The following is a 26,469-nucleotide window of genomic DNA, read 5'->3' as shown; positions in this document are numbered from 1 at the left end:
CGGCATCTATGCCATAAGTGTGGACGGATTCTGCCAAGGTTTTAACTATCTTAAAGTCTAAAGGCTCATGATATCTTCCCCTGTTATTGTCCTGAAATACAGGGTATGCAAGTCCCATATCTGTATTAACTGTCCTCCAAACTTGCGCATGAAAAGATCTCCCGGAACCTTGGCTCCCCCCCACATATGGGGGTGGGGCAACAGGCATCATATCTTCTTCTAAATTTTCAACCTCCTCCTCCTCAGAATTCTGTTGACCAATATTAGATCCCTCCCCCTTCTTACAGTAGGCATGCGCGTCTTGTGTCTCCTTTTTCTTCTTTTTCATTTTTATCTTATGTAGTTGTTGTAACAATATATCAAGGTCCTCAGAACTCTCTGAGTCGCTTGTGTTCTCAGGCGTTCTGAATTCGGTCAAGTCTGGGTAGAGCCTTCTCCTATTTTTATCTTCAGGCTCTTTTGCCTTCTCACTACTGTTACTTTTGATACTCTCTGCCACTTCACTATGTGATCCTTCAGATTTTTCCTCATGTAGTTGTTCAAGAACGGCCTGACCCTCACTCACAGCTTCTTGGCATTTACCATCTGTAAGGCAACTACGGACCATTTTCCAAAGGGGTATCACCCCACCCTCTAATATGCCCTGCTCAGAAGCAAAGTCCAGATCTTTGCCTAATTTATCCCAACTAGGTACAGTAAGGCTGCCCGAAAATGCAAACCACGGTGCAGCGATATCTATCTTCTGTAAAAATCTCTGTAAAGTACTATGTTTCACTTCCAGGCCCTTGGAACGTAACAGGCCATCTAGGGCCAGGAGAAGCGGACTTGAAGATGCGGCACCCATGACACAACAACAAAAGAAGCACAAAAAACAAAAGCGAAAGTACACAGTGCAGCTGCAATAAAATGTAAGGCTCTCTCTGTGTTTACAGAGGAGCTGCCCCGCTTTGGTCGCGGATCCCATTTACTAGGGACTAACCCCGCTTTGGTCGCGGATCCCACTTACCTGGGATTAACCCCGCTTTGGTCGCGGATCCCACTTACCTGGGACTAACCGGTGCACCACCCCTGACTGCTGAAAGTTCTGGTTCCCGGGTTTCGGCACCACTTGTCGCGACCCCTTGCCCGCAAGGAAGACGCAACTCAGGAATCTTCTCTCAGCAGTTTATTCAGGTCCCTTGATATTTCTTATTCTTTCTTCTTCTCTCCTTCCCGGATGCCCTCCCAGCCTTAATAAAGCATCCCAAGCCCCAATGCAAAGCTGCCGCGTGGAGCTTTCTCACAGGGTGGTGAAAAATCATGTGCCAACTCTCTCAGATAAGGAGTTGTTTGTCACATACCACAGCGGAGCCAGCGCCATCTCGTAATGGCGACCATAGTCTGCAGAAACGGCAGAAGTGGCTCACCACACCCTATCACAGTCACTTAGTATAAAATTATTGAATTGACTATTTTCATCCAAGATTTTAGCCTGAATAGGTTTATTAGTTTTAGACATTGAGGAGGAATCTGAAAGAATGAACCCTAGGTAGATATATTTGGTTCTGGAAGAGAGTAATTTAAGTCTGGGTTGAGAGAGGAGAATAACAGAGAATTGCTCAGGGTGTGTGGGGTGGGGAGAGAGGAGCATAAAAGAATTTCTAAGATGAATTTCGACTGTGTCACAGTTTAACATACTGACAGAAGTGTTGAACCATCTCTAATGGCTTAGTTCTCCTACGCTTCTGAAGGAGTAGCTCTTTTGTCACATGTTCTGTTTTCTCTTTTAATTGCTCACAGTTCCTATGAGAGCAGACATGTGCTTTGTGAATTTAATTGAATGTCTGCTTTAGAATAGTGTGACAAGGAAATATTATCTTCTTAGATTTAGTATGTGTATGATAGGTACAGTCATTTCTATAAATTCCCAAATCAGAACTGTGTGAACTTTTCTAAGATGTGGTTCGTCTGACCCAGCACGACTCTCTCAAGCAGGGCCAAGCAGATAGAGACTGGAAGCATCATTTTTACCCTAAAGGGACTAGGACAAGGTCTAGAAAATCCACTAGCAATTTCTAATCTCCTGGTATTCTAATGTTCCTCACATGAGCCCCACCTGCAGAATGCAGGTTACCATAACATCTAACACTGCCTGTTCTGATTTGTGGCAAAGCTACTCTGCTTTCAGACTGGTGAACACCGTTGCAACACTCAATAAGCAATTAGTGGTGCAAACGCTGGTCATGGTAATATTAATGTTCACCTAATTTGTTTAATTAAGTAGTTAATTTCCGTCTGGTATCTTCATGAAAGAAAAACAAGAGGGAGGAAAAATAATCTCAGATTATTAACTACTTTAAGCTTTTCAGGTGCTAAATCTTGGGCTAAAGCGAATCATGAATCTTTAAAAAGCAAAATATAAAATAGATTTAAAATTATGTTTAGACTATCAAAAGGCAAAGAAGATATATTTTATTTTAAAAAACATTAGTTTAACATATTTCTTAGAATAAATATTATGAAGAGACATAGAATTATATGAAATACAAAATTATACTGTATATGAAGTCCCAAAGACTGTCCTCCAAAATGTTCAGAGCCCATGCTTTTTACATTGACGTTCATTATTCTTCTCTGACAATGTCCAACATTTTCTCTATTTCTAGTTCAGCTGTCAATGACAGTTTCCAATGAATCAGAACAATATTGCAACAACTGAATATTGTAAAGCTCAAGAAACACGAACAAAGTCACAATAGGAAGGATAATCCAGATGAAAAAATAATCCCTAAAATTAAGATATCGGAAAGGATTCTTGGCAAAATACAAATTAGTGTTGAAAACTGTCTTCTTCTTAAAGATGTATTATGTGATCTTTAGGTTTTCCATAAACATGCAATTCTGATTTTTATAATATGCTTGCCCACCTTCCCTTTAAAATGTTGTATTTATCCTAGCACTCCCACAGGAAAAAAAAATTTTTGCTTTCCAAGACTGTTTCTTTTCTCTCTCTCTCTCTCTCTCTCTCTCTCTCTCTCTCTCTCTATATATATATATATATATATATATATATATATATATATTTAAAAGTTGTTGATAAACCTTTATGTATTTATTATTTATTTATTTATATGTGGTGCTGAGAATCAAACCCAGTGCCTCACATATGGCAGGCAAGCATGCTACTGCTGAGCCCCAGCCACAGCCCTGTTTCTTTATATTTTTGAAGTCTTTTTTTCTTTAAAAGCCTTTCTACTTTTTTTTTTTTTTTTTGGCTTTTGAGTTGGCAGATGGCATCATTAACTTTTTTCAATTATAGCAAATACAATAAAATAACTGAACAGAGACTTGAGGCTCACATACCATGGGATAAAAACATAAGCATCCTGATTTACCAAATTATAGATAATCTGTATAGTGTTTTTATTGATGCATATGTTGGTTTTATGGTTGGTATATTTAAATAAATTCCTTGAAAAAAATTAATAAGTAGTTGCATATATGACCTGTGTGAACACAAATTACAATTTTCCTCTAGGTTTTATATCAAAATTGAAGTGAGCACGTGCACATACACACACGGGCACACACACACACAGTGGATATAGTAGTATGAGTCATATATCATCTCTAAAGAGTTATATAATCTTGGTATGAATTGATTTTTATTTACATTCAAATTACACACTATAATACCACCAGGATATGTTGTATTTTCTGCAGACAATGTTTTTGTATGGTGGCTTTGATGCTGGATATGGAAGAGTTTCATATAAGATGTCTTTAGGTTGTAGCAGACACTCCTGCAATTGTAAAATCTATATTTAAAAAAAGTTCTTTATAACTAGAAGAAGCCAGGCCACATCTCAAGTGCCCTGTGACTGAGGAAGCACACCTAATGTGGAGCCCAAGCCCCTATTTGTGTCAGGGATCTCAGTTGGGAACTGATCCTTAAATTTTAAAGCAAGATTAACAGTATCATGACATTCCAGCACATGGATTTCTATTAATTCTTCAAATGCACCAAGTTCTCTCTCATCCTGTGTCTTTGCTTATAAGTTCTCTTGGATTGGTGTATTCTGTCCACATTGAATCAACTCCTATCCATCTTTCAATGCTCAGCTCAAAAGTCACCTCTGCAGGGGAGTTTTTCTTGATACTCTCAGACATAGTCACTTAAGTCATTGCATCAAAAAGCCTGTTTATGGTACCCAGGCCATATAAAGGGAGCACTTGGACTTTGTTCTGAGGATACTGGAAGCCACTGGAAGATTTAGGCAAGAAAACAGTCATGTTTGCCATTCAGAAAGACCACATTGGATAATTGACTGTTGCAATAATCCAGGAATCCAATAATTGCATTCAGAATAATGTGGTGACAGAATGAATGGAGAAACATGGGTGGATTTGAGTCATTTTTCAGAGTTAAATGTCAGAAAGTGGTGTTTGATTAAACATGGAGGCAAAAAAAAAAAAAAAAAGCAAAGGATAACCCTTGTGTTACTCACTTGAAAAACTACATCTACGAATGGAATAGGGACTGGGAGAAGAGAAGGAGAAATCCTGGATAGAACATGAGTCCAGCTCTGAGCATGTTGACTTCAGAGTGTCTGTGGGACATCCAATCCACACTATTTCCTAAACTTTTCTGAAGCTCAGCACAAGACCAAAAATGAAGGTTTGAACATTGGTGTCATCAAGCTGGCATTTGAAGTCACAGAACTAGTTTAGCTCACCACAGAAAGGGGCATGTAAAATTCAAAGAAAAGAAATGCAGGGCCAAAAAATTCTGGGAAATACCAACATTCAAAAGGTAGGAAAGAAGAAAAGCAAGGGAACAGAAGCAGAGACAGAGGCAGACAGAAGAAAAGAAACCAGGAAAGAGCAGTATCATTGAGCAAAGGAGAATTCCTGGGACAATTGTGTACTGATTCTGTTAAAATAATTGTGTGTTAATGCTATAAATGCAAACATGATAATATCCTGGTATGGCTAACCTGAAGTTTCCTTGGTCTTTGTAAGGAAATGAAGCAAGTTCATGTCATAAGAAAATGAAGAAGTCTTATCCAAGCACTGTAGTGTGTGTGTACACATGTAGCAACGTATAGATGCATATATGACAATTCTAACTGTAGTGAAATAGTTATCTTTTTCTGTATTTGAATTACCTTCAGTATGAATGGTCTTTTCTCTCAACCTATTTCTTCCCCACAAGCATACATTTGAGTATGAAATAGTTATTAAAAACCACTTCTGGAAAGATAATGTCACCAAAAGCTGTGACTGAAAAAAAAAAAAAGAGCTATGAAAGTTCGGGGCCATGGTCTCCTCTGCATAGCCTTATAATAAATCATGAACTTGTTAAAATTCAACACATTTATATGGTACTTTGTACTTTCAAGGATACTTTATCTCATTAGCCTCTAATGTGGTTGTAATGAGGTAGGTACTCGAGAAGCCATGGATTGTTGCACTGTGCTAAGAGAAAGGGATAGCGGTATGTCTCAGTTCTTCCAAAAGAACTGACAAGAACAGCTTAGAGGAGTAAAAGTTTATTTTGGCTCATAGTTTTAGGAGTTCAGTCCACCATCTTCCGGCTCCATGGCTCTGGGTCCGGAGGTGAGGCAGAACATCAAGGTGGAGGGGAATGGCAGAGGAAACCGACTCAGTTCATGACAGTCCAGGAAGCAGAGAGAGAGAGAGCTCCACTCACCAGGGACAAAATATGAACCCCAGAGTCATGCTCCCAGTGACCTACTTCATCCAGTCACACATTACCTGCCTATAGTTACCACCCAGTTAATTCTATCAGTGGATCAATTCGGTTCTCATAAACTAATCATTTTACATCTGAACATTCTTGCTTTGTGTTGCCCATGAACTTTTGGAGAACACCTCGTACCTAAACCATAAGACAGCAGATGAAGGGGAAACAGAATTGTGGAAATTCAGAGAAGGAACGTGTTGTTTTCATGGGAGGAAGTGGGGAAAAGAGAAGGCTGAGCTTTGATGGTCCAACAGCACTTACTGAGTACTTTTAGTGTTCCTGTAATTGTGGTGGGCACTTTGTATGTTTTCTCATTTGAAGAACTTTGGTATATTGAATGTAGAAATGGACATTTTACAGAGGCAGGTGGATATTTTGGTATTCGTCATCGCACTTGGCACAAGAGCACAATGGCTATTAATGTTAGTGGTGATAATTACTGAATATTTCCTGTGTACCAGAAGTAATGCTAGGGCCCTTTGTACATTTCAACCTCATAACAGCCCTGAGAACAAAGTATTATAACTTCCACTTTACACATACATTCAAGTGACTCATCCAAGGGGAGGACCCTGGTTAAAAAAAAAAATCAAATGACATACTGAACTAAGAATTTTAAATATAATGTTTTTAAAAAGAAATGTTTTTAGAGGTATTGCTGGTTAAAGAGAATTAACAAGGAACACTGAGGTACTCAGGGACTATCAAAAATTGAAAACTAATACCACGTCTAGATAGGGATAATGGGGAAAAAATGGCATTATCAGAACCCAGCTGAGAGTCAGAATCACAAAAGAGGATATCAGCAGAAGAAAAGCAAAAAGGGAGTCAGAGCAGTCCATGAAAGTCAGTTCTCCAGGGCTTTCAGGAAGACAGAAAGTGGTTAACCTTGGACTTGAGCACATGGAAGTTACACAGTGAAGGCAGCCGGGCCAGGTTTCTTTGCATCTAAAACCCATGCCTCCTACACTGCTTTTACATGTTTCTCTATCATATACACAATGTAGCTGCTTAGTAAATACTTGTATAATGAATGAAATCCCAGATGAAAGTTGGAGAAACCAAGTTTGGGGGCTATGTGTCTTGACCTTAGGAACCCAAGCTATGGTTACTCTGAAACTATCTCCCCATATAACTCACTGCGTGCTCATTTGACGAAACATCACTCACTCCTTGGGATGTAAAAGGAACTATATTCAGCAATGACCTTCTTTCACAGTAAAACTTTCTGCAATAATTCTTATGTTGAAACACTTAGGATTTAGTGTAAGACCTATGGTGCTTACTCTTGCAATATTTCTAGCACTTGTGATGGATAAGAACATCATTGAATTTTCCATCTCTTTTAGGATTCCCATCCCCATCCTCAAACACCAGCTTCAATGAAAGTAAATCTTGTATCTGCTACAGGGCAGGAATGTCTGAGATACATGCTATGTAAACTTGACTTCAAAATTCGGATGCTAGCAATGTTATCAATGGAGAAGAAAAATTGCTTCTATATTCATCAAATCCAGTTCAGAGAATAAAAACAGCTGTTTCAAATACAGGAACTTTATACAGGAAATTGGTTATAAAGATGTTGAAATGTCTGGAAGACCAAAAGAAGCAATTTGATAATAAGCCCTTCATTATCATTCACAATTTCATCCCCAGTGCCTAGCACAGTACCTGGCATGTAGCAATGGCTCAGTAAATATGTATTGGATCTATGAACACATTTGTGGGTGAGATTTAGGCTGTCAGCCTAAGAAGGCGGCTAGTTCTTTTGGAAAGCATTAGGACACCTGCATGACTCTTGATAATTCCACTGATGTGGATATGTGTTTTGGCCTTTGAAAGAAAATCGTTCAAAGTCTTCTGTTCAAAATGTTTTAATGGATGACATTCATTGAGCCCCTACTGGGCAGCAGGTACTATTCTAAACACTTTTCTAAGCACTTTGAAATATTATCTTCAACATAACCCTAGGATAATGGGTTCGTTATTCCTCATTTTACAGATGAAGATGAAAGTGAGGCAAAGTGCTTTTAAGTAACATCTGAGATCATACAACAAGGAAATGGCAGAGTCAAGCTTTCACGCACAGAGTGCGGTTCCCAAACCTACGATCCTAAGTTCTGTACCATATGTGTCTCCATGGCTTGTGATGAAAGCTTAGCCTCCCTTTCTACCTTCGTTTCCATTTTATCCACTGCACCCCTACGCTCTACTAGCTAGAGTAGAAATTAGATAGCTGTTTCCCGATCTCATTTGTTCTTCTTCTGGGCCCAAAGAAGATCATATTTTCTAGCCCTTCCTCATGGTTGTTGAAGCTGTGGTAATGAATGTAGCCAGAGGAATGTAAGCAGAGGTGACATGCATCCGTGGCAGGCCTGGCCTATAAACCTTTCACATTTGGTGCCATTCCCATGTTCTCTCCCTTTCCTTCAGCACGAGGAAGGTGAGCATGGTGAACTAAGATGCCACGTGCTGAAGGGCTGGAGTCACACAACAGAAGAAGGCTGGATCCCTGGATGATGCTTGGAGAAGAGCAGAGAATCAAACAGGAGCATCTGCATTCAACTTTAAACAAGTGAGAGATAAGCATTGCCAGATTTGCACTGTTATACAATGGGTTTCCTCCTCCCCTTCCCTTTCCTTCCCCTTTCTCTTCTTTTCTTTCTGAGATGTAACTCAACAAATACCCAATTTGAACGGATCTATTGTCCTTTGAACATTCCTCTGGCTTTTTCCCATAATTTTCTTATTCCCTTCTTCAATTACAGTCTAAAAATTATTCGAGGCCTAAACCAAGGGCAATCATTGACCGTCAGGTACCTTTTTTCCACTCCTGCCAGCTACAATGATAGTTCTTTCTCTCGGCTTCCTGTAGCATTTTGTTATCTACACCTTTCATGTGCGCTTATTGTGGCTCCAATTCTGCATGTCTTGTTTTCCTAATGAGAGTGTAGTCTCTTTAAGGACAAAGATCATGTTTTTATGCTTTCTGTGTGACTCTAAAGTGCATGGCATGGTGTTGTGCCTTGGGAATTTTCCATAAATATGCATGGGGAAAGAAACTTGTAAGTGTATTAAGTTCAATAAAGTCCATTTTTCTAAAAACCATCCTTCATTACTGAAACATTAAGCCATGTAAATTATAATTTATTGGATTTGGTGTTTTTATTATTCTTTTCACCAACTTACACATTCTAACTCTTCTTAACTCCTTAGAGGAGACAGAAGGCAGGCATGCTTATCAAATTTCAGATGGCACAGACTACGAGTAATAAATAATGCACAAAATGACAGAACCAAAACTAGACAAGTTGGGATGTAGCAGATAATATTAAATAGGGATAACTACAAAATTGCATTTTTTAAAACCAGCTGTCCAATTTCAGTATGGAATGACGTGGTTAACACCAATTTACAGGGAGAGGCTTTTAGGATTTATTGAATGCTAGGCTGACATGAGCCCAGAGTGGTGCACAGAACCCTGTTCACAGGATGAGGGTGATGATTGGCTGGCAAACTGTTCAGACTCCAAGATACAGGCATAAATGAAGGTTGCTGGATGGTGTCCAATTCAAAGTGGATCAAGCTGCAATGTTGGGTAAAATCTACAATAAATAGGAAACAAAGTCTTATATTTTAATTTGGTCAAGCTAAATATATGGGTTAACTTTCACCTTTGAAATGCTTGTGGGAATCCTCCATCAGAGGACATCATTAAGTAGTTTCTGATGTTAAACTGGTATTAATTGGTCAGGGTTGATCCCCTGAAAGTTTTGCTTTAGAAGCAGAACCTAGTCTTAAAGGCTTGTTGTTTTACTTTTGATCCTCCTCCTAGGTGTCAGGATTAGAGTTGTCCTTCAGTGAAGTTGACTAATTTTAGAAGCTGGCAAGTGCTGTCATTTGTAAACTCAATTCTCCTTGGGGAAAGAGTGAGAAAGCACATCCCATCTTCTTTGGGCTCAGCTGGGACAACCATTCTCAAATGCTCATATAGATTTGCTCCTAGAAACCCATACTTCCTGAAAGCTGGGATCAGAGATCTGGCAAGAAGACTATAGCCTAGGCCTTGGCACTAGAACTCTGAAAAGTGAATATGGTCTTGGACAGTATTAACAGAAGCCTAGCATCTGGAACAAGGGTGCTGCTCCAGTCACGCTGGTCAGACCACACACATGAATAATTATTTTCCTTCCAACACCATGATTTAAAAAGGATACAGGCAAATTGGTGCACATCAAAAGGGAGATTACTAGAATGTTGAAGGGACTTAGAAACCAAATCACTAGTGGTGGTTCAGGCTCCAAGACTGAAGGGGGTCAGGATGGAAGGGGGCACCATAAATATTCCAAATATCTTCAGGCATGTGCATGCTATTTTGTCAAAGATTGTTGGAACTTTAGGTAATGCCAGAAAGCAGAACTGGGGCCAGTAGGATGTAAGCTTAAAATGATGTTTTACAGCCATTAAAAAATGGAGTCAATTTTGTGAATATGAAAGATTTAAAATATTCAAGTAAAAATTCAATGATTGTCATAGAGTTTTTAGGTGGAATTCAAGACATTGGGCAGGAAGTTAGATAACAGGGTTTCTAATATTTTAGGAGTTGAACAATCTGAATGGTGTGGTACTAGGCATGGTGCTGGCTGCCTGTAATCCCAGAGGCTGGGGAGGCTGAGGCAGGAGGATTGGGAGTTCAAAGTCAGCCTTAACAACTTAGTGACACTCTAATCAACTTAGTGAGACTCTGTTTATAAATAAAATACAAAAAAGGGACTGGGGATGTGGCTCAGTGGTTAAGTGCCCCTGTTCAACCCCTGGTACCCAACAACAAAACAAACAAACAAACAAACAAAAACCATTAAAAAATGAGTAGCTGTGGTACAGCATGTGAAGAGAGAAAGTTATTACCTTTAGATTATTTTGGTGTTATAGCCTTTTTTTGTTTTTGTTTTTTTAAGTTCAACCCATCAAAAAGGGTACAATCCATGGATTTTAAAATATGCAACATATGAGAAAAAAATAAAAGCTTTGTATTATTACAGAAGGAAGAATAGTCTCATAGGGATAAAGAAAAAGAAATGTTCGAGGAATACCACAGGAATTCCAGAGTCTGTACCAATGTGAGGGAAAAAGGCGCAGGGAGGAGGTTGGAAACCCTACTTCCCACGGACAAGGATCTGATGCTACACACTTGGCACCATTCCAGGTGAGCACAGATCTGTACTGGGAATAATACGCTTGCTCTTTGGCTCGTAGGTCTATTGGCCATGGAGACAAACACTCCAGGATCACACTGTTCTGAGAACTGATTGTCCTGTAAAAAAAAAAGCGGTTTTTTTCTCTTTCTTGGACTCTTCCTCTTTTTCACGGTTGAGAGGAAATACATTCTTTTTATAATCTCGTGTCTCATGTGGGGTAAGAGGTCAATTTTGGAGGAAGTCAAGGTAATGCAAACTTGAATATAAAAACAGATTGTAAAGCTAGGAACATGGAGGATGTGGGGCGACCTGGGAATAGAAGAGTGTGGTAAAAAAGGTGAAAGTATCCACCAAAGAACCATCCCATCCCTTGCCTCCTGACCACCAAGAAGACCTCCCCGGTCATTTTGTATAGACCACTGCCCAGTCTCCAAGTCCTCTTTAGGGGCAAGTGAAGTGTGCACCTGCGGCGGAATACAGACCAGGTAGGGGTGACTTTTTGCAGAGACCCATCCACCTGCGCACACCACTCGCCCTCGCTGCTTCCTCGGCTGTCTCCCCATCCCCACGCCTGGTGCGGTGCCCCTGGCTACAACTCTCGCTCTGGCTGCCGCAAAACCCCGGAGCGCTGGAGTGGGCGCGCGGGCTGCGCGCGGGCCGGCGCCGGGAGCACTGGGCATGCTCAGTCGCGCTGGCAGAGCTCCGGGCGCGAGCCGGGCTCCTTCTGCACCACATTCATCGGCTGCCAAGGGGAGCCACTGGGCGCTCGCAGGCTTCGCAAGCGCTGCCCGCGGGAAGACCCGGCCGCCGCGCCCCCGCCGCTGTCCCATCGTCTCACAGAACCATGGCCGGCCTCGGCCACCCCGCCGCCTTTGGCCGGGCCACCCACGCAGTGGTGCGGGCGCCGCCCGAGTCCCTCAGCCAGCACGCGCTGAGGCGCGCCAAGGGCGACGAGGTGGATTTCGCCCGCGCGGAGCGGCAGCACCAGCTCTACGTGGGCGTGCTGGGCAGCAAGCTGGGGCTGCAGGTGGTGGAGCTGCCGGCCGACGAGAGCCTCCCGGACTGCGTGTTCGTGGAGGACGTCGCCGTGGTGTGCGAGGAGACTGCCCTCATTACTCGACCCGGGGCGCCGAGCCGGAGGAAGGAGGTAACTGCCCACCCGGCGACGCGAGGGGCGCGGCCGGGGGCGCGCGCGGGGCCCTCTCCTACTGCCCGCTGCCGAGTTGCCGGCGGAATTGGCCACCCCGGCTAGTTCACAACTTCTCATTGGGGGGCGAGGGGGTGTGCGTACGGGTGTGAGAGAGAGCGTCAAAGAGAGAAGTTCATTGTTCACACCTCCTGGCTGTCGGCAGGCTGCCTTCCAGACGATCCGATTGAGTGTGGTTCTGGGGATTGGGGCAGGTGGGTGGGCTGGGGAATCCATCTCGCAAGCATTTTTATTTGCAAAAATTAAACAGCAGAAAAGACAAAGCAACTATGAGTGTTTCCCAGGAAGTGGGGACTGAGATGGGTGTCGCCCCAGGCGGGCGGGCGGTGGCTGGGTGCCCCTCCAGGGGACAGCGCCCGTAGCCGAAGAAACCCTCAAGTCCTGCCTTGGCGCTTGGGGCTGGGCGAGCCTGATGAATTAACAGGCGTCTGTGCCACAGATCTGGGGGGGGATTCGAGTTACTTTTCAGTGGTGGCGAGTAAGTCCCAAAGAACGGGACTGGCAAGCGAATGAATTTAAGGGGAGCGTTTTGTTGGTGAGCTGTGTATGGGCTGGGTTCAAAAAGCTGTACTCACTGTGGGATGTTGGCTTGTGTGCTTAATTGAAAATATTTTTTCTCAAATTCCATAATTTTTATTCTCTATATTTTTTAACTCATGGCAATTAAGAGAGCTTTTTGTGTTCTCAGGGGATAATGACTAAAATATTGCAATTGTGAAAATGGCTGTGATTGCTTTAAAGACAATGTAGGTTAGTGGGAGAGACAAATAGAGTGAGATTGGATTTTAAAATGCCATCTGGCTTGGGATTCTTCTCATTGCGCGTTAAGAGCTCAGGCTCAAGACTCTCCTTTGCTATTGGCATTATTGGCATTACAAGATGCAGGTGGTTTCTTTCATTTCTGAGGGTTAGAATTTTTTCCCCCATTTTTGTCTTTTTTTGCTTCGCATTGGAAATGCCTCATAAAGCTTATGATTTAAATATGCTTATTCTATATGTGCTCCACTACTTGGATGATGGAATCTTGCATGGTCTGAGAATAAGGATATTCCATTTATTTTTCACTGAAGTAATCAACTTTTTTCTCACCCTACTTTAGAAGAAAACCTTTAAAAGAGTAACAGGTCTCATTCTTTTAGCTCTTTTATTGCCTTTGCTACACCTTTCCACGTTTGAGTCTGTGAGATGCCCACTCTGTTTTAACCTGGTAAGGAATGTAATCAATCCCATTAGAATACCTTCTAATGTGTTATAGACCATATGGCACAACCGTGGTTTCTACTTAAGAGTAAAATAGGTTTCAGAAACCCTTTTAAAATGGTACTCATTTGATGATAGTGGTCCAGTTTTCTCTCAAGAGACTTCATCCATTTCACTTTATTCCTATAATAAAACCTCCAAGTTTATTAGTGTGAGCAGTGATTTTTGTCCCCTGCCCAGATATGGCTCCATTTTGATACCAGCTTGTTGGCCCATTAGCAGAGGTCACAAAGTTCAAAGGATGAGAACATTAGGCTGGATTTCTCAGCCTCACCGCTTCAATTCTATCACCTTGCCTCAATTTTCTCACCTATTGGGTGGGCATGATAATACCTATTTCACAGAATTGTAATAAATTTATTAATCTACCTGAAATTCACAGGTGAGGACATTTGATGAATGTCAATTATTAATTATCCACTTCACGGGTCACGGAAGAATGACTCCTTGAGTAAGAAGCAGTATGCAATACACTGATGTAGTTAGTGACATTTCTACTTCCCAGGGTGAAGGTGAGTCACCTTTATGCTTTAGGCTCCATCTTAATCTGTTCTGTGACCTTGCCTCTTAGCTTGGCTTTCTGTGTATGATCTCTCCCGGAAACACTTTTGCTATTGCACATGATCTGGGTCACCAGGGTAACAGGCCTTCTAGCCAGAGAGAGGAAAACGGGCAGTCAGTGTTGGATGGGATGCTTCAGGAAAACAGGGCCATACGGGGTGATGCTCTTTGAAATCTCTCTCAGTACAATGCTTGTTGGAATGAATGAAATGCTAATTAGCTAATACAGACAAGCCTGATAGTAACTTCAAGATCCTTTTTAGATTGCTATATGTTTTTTTTTTTCATGTGATGTCTACCTTCTTACCTGAAAATATACAGTAGCCAAGGAGTTATTTGATCTCCCTGCTTCTATTCTCTTTTTATTTTATTCCCACACTGTAGCCAAGTTGATCATTTTAAAACTCTAATCTGATACTGTTCCTCCTCTGATTAAAATTCTTGAGGTACCCCCACTTAGCTGGATAAATCCATGGAGCTTGGTTCTGCCTGCCTTTCCAGCGTCGGCTTCATCTCCAAACACTTGGCTTGAGCCAGCTTTATTATACTATTGCTTTTCTGAATGGACTTTTTTTTTTTTGACAGGGGACATGCTTCCTCCTTCCTCCCTTCCTTTTACCTGGCTAATTTTATTTATTCTTCAGTTCTCAGCTTACTGTCATCATTAATATTATTAGCTAACATTTATTGGGTACTTGTTATCTGCCATATACAGATTTGTGACATGTATTTCCTTAATACTCAACTCTTTGAGCTCAACACTATTTTTATTTCTATTTTAAAGTTGAGGGAGCTAAGGCTTAGATTAAATAAATTGGCCAAGGTTATAGAGTGGAATCAGTGAAATCAGGATTTGAATCCAGGTTTGCAGAACTCCTAAGCTATAGTCTCACACTCTGTGTCATTAGACATTAACTTTCCTGTGGATTGGTTCTCTGTTTTTTTTATTGGTGCATAATAATTGTACATAATAGAGGGTTTCATTATGGTGTATTGATATATACATATAACATAATTTGATCAGTTTTTCTCCATGCCTTCCCGTATCCTCCCCTCCTTCCTGGATCCCTTCCTCTGTCCTCACGTGAAAACCTAGTGTTTGCCTCAGTGGGGCCTTCAGAGATTTATAAAACTCAGCTCCTGTGAACACAAAGCTTAAGTTTTAGTGAAAGAAACTGTATATATAGAAAATAAATAAATTATGTTAATTATCTAATAGCTCTGTGTCTTCAGGACTGTGTTTTTAATATGTTTATTATTTTGAAGATAAATAAATCAGTCTTGAAAAGACTATCATTTTTTTTTAGTTGTCAGTGGACCTTTATTTTATTTATTTGTATGTGGTGCTGAGAATCGAACCTGGTACCTCACACATGCGAGGCAAGCCTCTACCACTGAGCCACAAACTCACCCCCAAGCTTGTCATATTTTAAATGAATCCAACTTATTTTTAGGGGAAAAGGCCAATTCTTAAATACCAAAACATGTAAGTACATTCTCTAAAACCTAAGGTAGAACAAGTGACAGAATGTGATGATTGAGTTTTTAAAAAATAATTTAAAATTTTGTATAGGTTACACCTGCCTACAGTACCACATTCAAAAAGTGTAAGAGAATATGCAATGAAAGCAAGCATCACCTTGCCCTTCCATGTGGCTCTCCAGTCCCCTACCTTAGAAGCAACTATCAATACCATTTTCTTGAGTTCCTTTCAGGAGTTTTTTAGTACAAAATCAAATGATTAACAGGTAAAGCTTATTTTAAGCAAAGTTGTGACATGTATCCTGTGTCCTTTTGTCCCTTTATTAAGAATGATTTTATCCTTTCCCAGGTACCTAAGTATCAGTATGTGGGATAATTCTGACCAGGAGAAAAACCATACACACATATTCTCACAAAGTGATAATAGCTTTAATCTTTCCTTGATCATTTTCATTTTTGGACCTCTTTAGGAAGAATGCTTAGAACAAAGTTATAAATCCTGAAAGAGACTTAGGCATCAGGTAGGAGGATGGGGACATAAATGGAAGGAATGAGCATTATATTTTTTGGTAGATGGTCCGTTTCTTTTAGGGCGCTTAACTATTAGGACCTACATATTTTGGTTCTGGGTTTATTCTCTCACTAGGAAAAAGCAAAATTATGTTGATCCTAGAGGCTAGGTGAACAGGAGGATCGTGTCTAGTAACAAGAACTAACAAATACCTAAGTTCTTAAGTGTATATGAATCTAAAAGATGGTATTAGTATTAGCCCTATTTAACAGACAAGAAAAATGAGGCTCAGTAACCAAGATTAAGTAACTTGACCAAAGTCATACACAGATAATAAGTTACAGAAGTGAGGTATTCATGGAAATGTGAAGGTCATTTTTTGCTTAAAGGGCTTATTGCCAATTGTGGTTAATCCTAACAGAATATTAAATAGACACAGAAGAACTGCTTGAAGTCTGTTTTGCACATTTATGATATACAACCTAACTTAGTTGTTAACTAAGTGAATCATTTTACTTGCTTTCTCTCAGGAATGAGAGTAAATTATTTTCATCTTAGTTAAAAAATAACAATTCAATCATTTACATGAACCTCCTAAGTTGCCTGGGCACAATTTGGTACATAATTGTGTCTTGTTTACCAGCAGATAGGTATTTAGTTTTTTTAAATGCACATATTTTCCTCGAACTTCTGTTTTACTTCAGGTGAGGATACTGCCCTGAACCATAATTAGAAATTACTCTGTCACTGAGAAGGAAAGTGAACGTGCTGGAGGCTGTTCACATGGCAGCAGATTAACGGTTCTTGATAAATCATCACCTCCAACTGGTTAGAACAACTGTTCCTTTTCAGGATGTTTCTTTTTCAACTCTTTGCATGGCCTTGGCAATAATATTTAGAAATTGATATGTCCCAGAGACTGGGATCCATTCCATAATGCAATCTATCCTGTACAGTTGATCTTGAAAGCCTTAAAAATAAGAACAAAATGATGAGTAGGGAGTGACTTCTATTAGATACTATTAGCTGAAAATGAGCTTTCTGCAGAGATTCTCGGAATCATTAGAGAATCATTATAAGACTAAGAAGGCAGGGATGGATTCCTTGTAATTCAGACATGCTGGAAAATTGCTTTTGCATGTATTTGAATTTTTATTGAGCTCAGATTTCTTCAAAATTAGTTTTATTATAGAAATGGTAGGTATATATCCATTAATGTAAACTGCAACCACAGAAAAATTTACTTAGACTTTAGAACAAACAGATTTATCTTCTGTTGAGATCTTCCACTGCTTTATGTCATAAATAAATTATTTGTGGCATATTATAACCTCAATATAAATTTGGATATATATGTGGGAAACATGAGTGCTGATTATTATTTATTTTTCTTATTAAAGTTTGTAACCATTTCAGAAATGGTTGAATGGTGATCTGGACATGTGGTAGTGTTCATTTCCCCTTATCAAGGGAGCATCATAATTAAAGATAGAATAGCTGAAACATTAATGAGACAAAGTATCTTTTATATAGAACACGGTGAATTGTTCACCCCAGGTAGTCTGTAATTGTTTATTTACCACAACTGAATCTCCTGATGTTCTGTCAGAATGTTCATCTGACCTTTGAAGTTGGCTTCCATTGCTTTCCATAAACTGATAATAGATATTAAATCTGTCAGAGTCCTCAGACTCATTTCATAAGCAGGCATTTTCCATCTGAATAGACAAGCAGAAGTAATCTCAAACAACAAATCCCATTAAAAATTTCTTGCATATAATGTCATCGTAGTTCACTTTGTCATTGTCAAATAATTTAATAATGTCCATTGTCTTCCTGAAACTGAGTGCTGAAGGAGCAGTTGCATCACATAAGAAGGAATAAATCACCAGACTTTAGACCTCTGTTTCTAAATGTCTAGATCATCCAAGCAAGTATCACGAGAGAAATCAGTACATCGGAGTACAAAGATAAAAGTACAAAGTACTGCAGGTTTGGTTCAGTTTTACCCAGTGAATCAATATGGGCAATAACTTGACTCAGGTTTTATGCAAATTTAAGGGAATGCAACGTTTAAGCTCCTTTTTCTTTTCTTTTCTTTTTTTTTTTTTTTTGTAGTTTTAGTCTTTATTTTCTTCTTTTTGGTCAACCAGTAGGAGTTAAGCTCCTTTTTCAATGAAGAGGTATACATCTATATTTTTTGGATTTGGATATGTGTAAGTAAACAAACCTTTGTCTTCATTAAAATATTTTGCCTTGATTTCTTTGTTCTTATATTGTAAAGAAATATGAAAGTTTTCTAATTTTGTGTGGCAGTAAGTATACCTGGGATGATTGCATTGAAAAGGACTTTGCTTTAGAAAGCAAAGGGATAATAATTGCATCACTCATGTATGTTTGTATTCAGTAAGTTTCTGTTACATGCCAGAAGCAATATTTGGTGCTGGGCAATGTAGATGAGTTAGATACCTCTAATGCCCTCAAGGATCTCATGGTGTAGCTAAGGATCACGTGGCAGACCCTTGTAGAAGAGTGTGACAAAGCTCTGCCTGGTACCGTGGATGCTTCAGGATATGTCTGACCCATACCAGGGCTTCTAGATGGAGCAGTTGTTGTGTGAGAATTAACTAGGGAAGGCAGGAAGGGCAGCCTTTTCAGATAAAGAAACCACATGAGATAGGATGGAGATGATAGTCCAGTGAAAATTAATTTTATTAATTTTGGAAAGGTGCAAAATTGAAAAAAAAAAGCACACTTCTGCCATTTAAGATCACTTAAAATTTCAGATACTTGATTCCAAGTTCACCAAGAGAACTACATTTATAATACTAATTCTTGCTTTGGGGATAGAGGGATTTGGCTGCCTAGCAAATCTCTTGAAATTCCATAAGGGTCTTACTCCCTTTTCAGGATTCCTGATTAGCACACCTTAGGAACTATATAGTCAACCCTGGAGTGCACTTATGTTCACTGTAGGTCTGAGACTCATTTCTGGAAGTTGCCATTTAGACTCTGGAAAGGCACTTTTGGGGGTGAGGTCCTATAAGTTATAAGTATATTCTTTGGTGGGCAATCATTTTTCCCCTTGGCACATAATTTGGCATATTAGGATATATCAGGCAAATTTGACATCCTGTAGCACATATAACATTACCTGCGTCAGTGGCAGGTAGGAAAAGACTATTTTCTACTTGGTGTTGAAATGTGTTTTTATTCACAGATCTCTTCATCTTGGCAGTAGTCAGCCCTGAATCTCACACTAACATAAATCAAGAGCAGAAGCTGAGTGGCATCTCTAATCAGGGTTAAACTTTGTATATGCTCCTGAAGGTAGAAGGTTGGGGAATACAACACTGTCCTGCAGATTAGAAGATGCTGGTTTTGGTTTCTGAAATGACATTAAAATCTAATATTGTTTTCAGCTTGAAAACACCATTCTTTTGAAACTCAGGTGGTGCTTGGGTGGAGAATATAGAATAAGAAAGGGATAAAGAGAAGTGGGAAGTGGTGGGGAGTCTGTGATAAGTTAGACTCATGAGAAGGGATTGGGGTTTGATGAATAAAAAATACTGGATGTTATTCAACCCAAGACATTATACTTTTTCCACTTAATTAACCAATCATATAAACTCATGTCTTGCTAATGGTAATCTATTATGAGATGAAGTTGAATCTGCTAAATCTATTTCACAAGCTCTGCTTACTCAACCATTCATAACACATTTAATGAGTAATTTTTCCTATAGAAGATTTAAAATAAAAAGTCGTTGAAATCATCTAAGATCCTTAGACCTACATAATTTCTGCTATCACGTATCACTCATTAGTGTTTGCCAGTTTGTGTTTCTGTGGTAAATGTGAATCAATGGAAGACAGTAGAATGAATTGGACATAACTTTCATATGTTCATATATGAATACACAACCAGTGAAACTCTACATTATGTACAACCACAAGAATGGGATCCTAAGTTATATTCCATGTATGTATAATATGTCAAAATATACTCTACTGTCCTGTATATCTAAACAGAGCATTATTAAAAAATGTGGATCAATGGTCTAAAGTAAAGGAGAACAGTGGATATGAGGTATGTGCTGTAAGTTAGGTTTGCTATTGTAACCAAAAGTTTTGATTTGTCCAGGTGACTACTTCTTGTCCATAGATTTCCATCTTGATGCTGAACATTTTGTTTTGTCTTCCAAATTTTAACTTTTATCTTCAAAAACTTCACGAAGTTATTTTTCTATGTAAAGACAAAAAAGTAAAAGATACCAACTTAAACATAGCCTTTCTGTAGTTAGCTCTGTACACAGTACAATATTGTTAGTCCTGTACAGTATACATGTAATTATTTTTTATCATGTAGAGATATGGTTGTGGTAAGCCTAGACATATTTGGTCTAAAATGATTGAAATAGTTAAAATTAGTGAGCTAATCCTAATGAAGTTACAAAATTATAATAACAGAAGATAACATGTCCATTTTATAATTCTTCTTTTTAGTCATAAGGGAACCATCATTTCAGGAAGAAAGAATAATTACATTTTGACTTTGGATCATATTTTAAGCCATTTAGGATATAATTTCTAGTTCAAGAGTTTTGTGTGGCAAAATTAAATCTAGTATATTCTAAAGAATCCAGGCCATTTTTGGTCTTGCTTTGGATATTTTTTGAACTTTCTGCATGCTGTCTTAATCCTCTGTCAGGGTTCCTATGCATACCAAGTCACATTGGATTTTTACTCACTTTGCTTGACTCTTTTCAGTCATGGTTTTCTGGCTGTTTAGACCCCTGTCTATTCAGAAAACTGGTATTGAGTACCTAATTCTCTGTGGCCTGGTACATGTGACTAGGAAACATGAAGAAGAAGATTGTCATCTTCACCATTTGCAAGAAACTGATTCTTCCTCTTCTTCTTTGGTGACATTGAGATAGGAAGGCATAGTTTTCCACCTGAACTTTCATCTTTTGCTTCTTTTTTAGAGTAGGATACCAGGGATTGAATTCGCTGAGCCACATCCCCAGCTCCTTGTGTGTTTTATTTTGAGACAGGGTTTTTATAAGTTGTTTAGGGTCTCACTAAGTTGCTGAGACTGTCTTTGAACTTGTGATCTTCCTGCCTCAGCCTCCAGAGCCCCTGGGATTACAGGCATTTTTTTTTTTTTTTTTTTTTTTTGCATTTTTAAAATAGTAGATTCAGTGGCAGCAGTGCCAGGGGCCATATCTAGCAGGAGGGAACAGCTTCTCCCCAGCTTCTCTAGGTGGAGACTGAGACCCACACTGTCACCAAGAGGCCTCAGGGTTCAACATCAAGATTTGGTTGTGGATACTCTTGGAATGAAGATAGAAACTCAGCACACTTTTTTTTCCCCCTAGCTCAGAGAAGTCCAGCATGAGTACTAACACAGAATGTACCAAAAAAATTATAATTTTCATGTTATTCTCAGGTCAGTGCCTAAAGGCCTAGAAACGACCTTGAAAAACCACTGATTTCACCATCTTTCCTTCACACTTCCACAACATCAGACAGGTGTAAATCCAACCTTTATGTGAGAGTGGCCAAAGGAAATTTAATTTTCTTCCCTAAGTATCCCATTTTAGAAATATTTCTTGGTGATGGTGCCTGTTAGGTATGAGACATTTGGTATGATGTGTAAGTTGAGATTGACTGTGACAAAGTATATGTACTGTTTTAGTAATGAGTGATTCCCTGTGATTACAGGGAAACTGGACATTTGATTTTCAATGGTAGCTTCTGATTCCCAGCTATGCAGCCTACTTCTAAGAGTGAAGTGTACTCCCTCACATGTGCCATTTTGTCCCCACAAAAAGAGTGCTTTGAAGATTTTGATAAAAGACATTAATGATAAAGGCAAACTATGTAGCTGTGACATTGTGAAATTGTGTGTTTGTTGGAATTATGTGGTTTGAAGCTGTAATTACATGAGAAAAAAATGGGCAGTAAGATTGTCATGTCCATCTTATTTTTCTTTTGTGAGCACTGAGCTGGATAACTGAATCCTCTGAATGGTTTGCAAGAAAACTGAGGATTAATATTGTTTCTAAACTGGACCCCCAAACAAACTTCTTGGGGGAGGGGGTGGGTAATAAGGATTTAAGTTACAGCATTTTCTTGAAAGTAAATGCAGAAAAACACAGGATACAGCCCATTGGTCTCGGTGCAGCTGAGGACTCAATTATGATTCGATCCACACTCCCTGAAATGCTTTCCTGCCCTGAGGTCAGCCTAATGACTAGAAATGCTGGAAATGTAACAGCTACTGTCTCTTGGCCTATTTTAAAACACCCCTGCCACCACCACCACCACACATACAGTTTGTACACATTCTGAATCAGGTTTGGATAAAATCAGTTTCTAACAGCGACTTCCTTGTGAATAACACTTGGTGGTAAGGTAGGTTAACAGAAATGCTTAGAGGAATCCTTGAGTTACATTATTTTGATGATGTTCGAACCAGGATTTTTTTTTTAATGAGTTATGCCTTTTTACTGGGCTCTTCCAATTTGTGATTGCCTCCATTAGGCCTTCTTTTTATCTTGTTTTCACCCTGGGGATGGGTTTTTTTTCTGGAGCTGTACGTGGGGCAGAGCGTATCTGCAGTTCCTAGAGCTTCCATACCCTTCTTTACCCTGCTCTTTTAGGGGAGCTCCTGTAACACCATGGACTGGTCTTTATACTTTGGGTCTGGCTGGTGATTTGTAAATAAGAAGTTTCAACTCATAAGTGGATCACAAACACACCCTAAGGGTCACTCCAGTGTTTTTGTTTGTTTGTTAGTAAATGAGCTGGAGTAGATGGAGTAGAATAGGAAATTTCAAGTGCATGTGTTACTCAGAGTATAGCCAGGTATTATTTCATGTAAACTTTGTTTCATTTAAAACACATTTATGCACACATGTATGTCCCCTTGCATGTTGTAGGTCACAAGGTAATGAATATTTCTCATCATGGGTCATTATCAAGAGATTTGAAATCTACTTATCTAAGAGACCAAAACAAAACTTAAATAAGTACTGTCATTTTAGTTCTTGTTGCCATTCTTTGCCATTCCCAGAAATAATAGAATTTTAGTATGTGTCAGTGGTACTTGACTTCCATTGAGCAAATATGGGCAGTTTCGTCACAGGGTCCTGGGTATTTATTATCTAGTAGGAAGGTAAAGCTGCTTATCTATATCTAGGAAAATAGAAGAGATGGAGAGGAAGAAAAGAGAAGCATATAGTGTAGGTAGAAAGTTTTGGATTTTCCCAGTGACTAGGAATTGTCAAATATCAAGGACTCCTTCACTAATGCCATAGAGTATTTTCATACACTTAGAAGTGATGTGTTGGTTTGTAAATCAAATAATGTAATGTTGTGATATTATAGTCCAGGATGGCAGGTGTTCAGAAGCATACCACTGGCCACATGAGAGCCCACTACATTTTCATGTTTTGTTGGCCCCAGACTCATTCCCACTGCTTCTACTTTTGCTTACCCCCCACCACCACCACCACTGATCTGTCCACCATAAAGTTGTAGAAAGTTAGTTATAACTTTAAGACTTACCTGCAGAGGGTCTGAATCTCTTTTTAAATGGAGCCCCTTAGGCAATAAGTGTTTGTTGATCAGATGATGCATGCCTGGTCTAATGAGACCCTTCCCCAGGCAAGTATGAGTTGGTGACATTGACCAGGAACTAAACTAGAAGCCTTAAAACCTGCTCCTTAAATGCTGCGTGGCTGAGGGCCAGTAGGTGGCCAATGTGGGCTTTAGGATTTCTGTCTGTAAACTGAGAAATAATTCTGATCTCAATCAACCTCTTGGTGCTGAAGTTTAAATGAAGAAATGAACATGAGGGTAGTTTCTAAGGATCATGGCTGTGGGCATTGTCCATTGGCTGCCTCTGAACATTAAACTCAGCATCCACAGGAATAGGACCACAAGGACATCTAAAGACAGGCCCTCAGCCCCATAGTCCTCTCCAGAACCTTTAGAATCAGCTCTGATCTGCCCGAGATGGCTCCTTAGACTTCGGGTAGCAGGATCTGTATCAGTGGTTCTGAGTATGCCAATCTTTTTACCCTGTACCAAGGTACTAGTTAGCAAGTAGGACTCCCATGAGAAGCCCTCTTGTTGTGAGAGACCCAGGAGATGAATTAGCATCAAAATATTCACCCTGTAAGTAGAAAAATAACTACCATTTATGGTGCTGTGTATTTTCTGATTTGTGTTTCCTACTTCATCTAACCCTTACAAAGCCCCAATTTTATAGACAGGGAAACCAAGGAGAAGTTACATTGAGTTACTTTAGGTCAAGTAGTTACTACGTATTTGTATTAGCCTGATTTATGTTGTTATAACAAAATACCTGAGACTGGGTGACTTATAAAGAGGTTTATTTAGCCACAATTCTAATGGATATTGTCCAAACGTGGTGCCAGAATCCTGGTGACAGCACCCTGGCTTTGTTGTAACGTGGCAGAGAAAGGGAACTGGTTAGGTAGAGAAGGAGCATGTGAGTGAACAAGGAAGCAGGAGACCAGTGAAGAGCCCTCTTACTCTTTATGTAAAAACCCATTCTCTTGGGAGTTAATTCACTCCTTCCAGACCGGATCCACTCCTATGAGACAGCATTAATCCATTCATGGGGGTAGTCATGACCCAGTCACCTCCCTCTAGTTCCTATCTCTTCAAGGTTCCACCATCTCTTAACACCAACCACCATGCTTCTAGAACATGAAACTTCAATGGGAAAAACTTAAGTTATATCCAAACTGTAGCAGTAGTGAAACAGGTTGCAGTGAGGTCTTTCTGACTCAAAAGCCAGAGCATTTAGCCACTGTGCAAACCTGACTGTAGACACTTTGGGTTAGTGAGACCCTATTGGTATAAATACCATAGCCGTGGTCTTGATGTCCCTGAGGTGAAGGTATCCTGTCTGTTAGGACATCAAGAAGAGTAAAGACAAAGGCTTCTCTTGATGGAGACAGGATTTCAGTTCAGCTTGACCTATATTGCTACCCCTTATCTCTAAGGGTAGCTTGGAAACCTTCCACACTCCAGGGAGTCAGGGGCAGTCATTGTTGATAGCCATGAATTTAGTCCAAGTTTAATATTTGTTGGCAGAGTTCTATTCCAAATAACTGTACAACTCATGGAGAACCCTGACCTTAATATAAGCATAGAAGAGTGTGGTGAATAAGAGCCTATAGAGGAATTCTGGGAATGTCCTAGCTCCAAAAAGGAACCCCCACTGGCTCTTTAGAGTAAAAAATAAGGGTTAATTCAATTTTCACACCTGCACTAGCTTTTGCTCACTTTCCTCATAGCCAACCAAAGGGGAAATTACATGAAGGTTGGGGCACAGATTGTCATTATTCTGGAAACAGATGTTGCCCTAAGTCTGTGTGTCTTGGTAAAACAGACCCCTAGTCAACAATACAAACAATAATATGAACCACAATGTAAACAAGAGACCACTTCTGTAATTTCTGTGCACCTCAGTTTTGTTTCAGGGAGTGGGGAAGCATACAGAAGTATGCTTGGACCTTGTTATCTCCATATGTGAGAAGAGGAAAGGCAGGATGACATGCCTGGCTTTGAATCCCAGCATCCCTTAGCCCCACAACTATGACCCTTTGCATCTCTGGTGACCTGGGAAGCCCTTAGTGTGTAAACCTTCTCTCTCCAATTCTGCTCTAGGCTTGGGACCAATATTACCTATGCACAGTAGAAATTATGATTTACCCAAGCTCTTGCTCCTGTTAGTGTAAATCTGAGTTTTTCTTATAAACAGTCCCTCTCCTTACTAGAGGATACTGGAATCCTGCCCAAATTCAAGCCCCATGGGTATCTGCCTTTGGCCAGCCCTGACTTCTGGACCCTGTAGTCTGCTGCTTTCTCTAACCTGCTCTTCTCAACCTCTTTGCTTCACCTCCCACTTGTTTCTGCAACTTTGCTTTCCAGAGATTCAACCTTACCTACTTGAACTTCCACCCACAAAACATATATCTCCCTTGAGCTTAGGTCCAGTTTTCAGGTTCATTGATTCCTTTCAATGTGACCCACCTTCTCCCAGTTAATCCTTTCACCTGCAATGAACAGCAGTAATATAATTTATCATGTATTTATTTGCACCAGCACTTTAAATCCCATCATTCTTACTAGCTGTATTGGCTCTGTTCCAAGATCTGGAAGCAGTTTGGCTATACGCTGAGGAAATAAGGGGCCCATTAGCCAATGGGTCACCTGGTCAGCCTCATCATTTCTGCTGTTGGCCATGCCCCAACATGACCCTTCCTCATTTCATATGCTTATTTTGTGCCCTGGTTCTATTAACTGGGTTTACATCTTGACCCCTTCTGCTAATGTCCTGCTTAGACCTGAAGACTAACCCCTAATCCCTGTATGAGAGAATGCCTGAAACCTACTGCCAAGGCCTCTGGTGCCCTGTTCTGCCAGCCCTCTTATACATCTGTTGGGTTGTTTGGCCAAC

The 26,469-nt window shown here is 40.0% G+C and overlaps 1 protein-coding gene across 1 annotated transcript in view; it reads left to right on the top strand.

Moving 5' to 3' along the window:
- The first annotated feature begins 11,788 nt into the window (after window positions 1-11,788).
- Window positions 11,789-26,469, top strand: part of Ddah1 (dimethylarginine dimethylaminohydrolase 1) — a 150,238-nt gene continuing 135,557 nt past the window's right edge. The window contains exon 1 of the mRNA XM_027935216.2: window positions 11,789-12,091. Within this exon, the coding sequence (XP_027791017.1) occupies window positions 11,789-12,091 (303 nt within the window). The remainder of the gene's footprint in view (window positions 12,092-26,469) is intronic.

This window comes from Marmota flaviventris, chromosome 10 (genome assembly GCF_047511675.1).
Source record: "Marmota flaviventris isolate mMarFla1 chromosome 10, mMarFla1.hap1, whole genome shotgun sequence".
NCBI classification, from domain to species: domain Eukaryota; kingdom Metazoa; phylum Chordata; class Mammalia; order Rodentia; family Sciuridae; genus Marmota; species Marmota flaviventris.
This window is presented reverse-complemented; position numbering and strand designations above follow the sequence as displayed.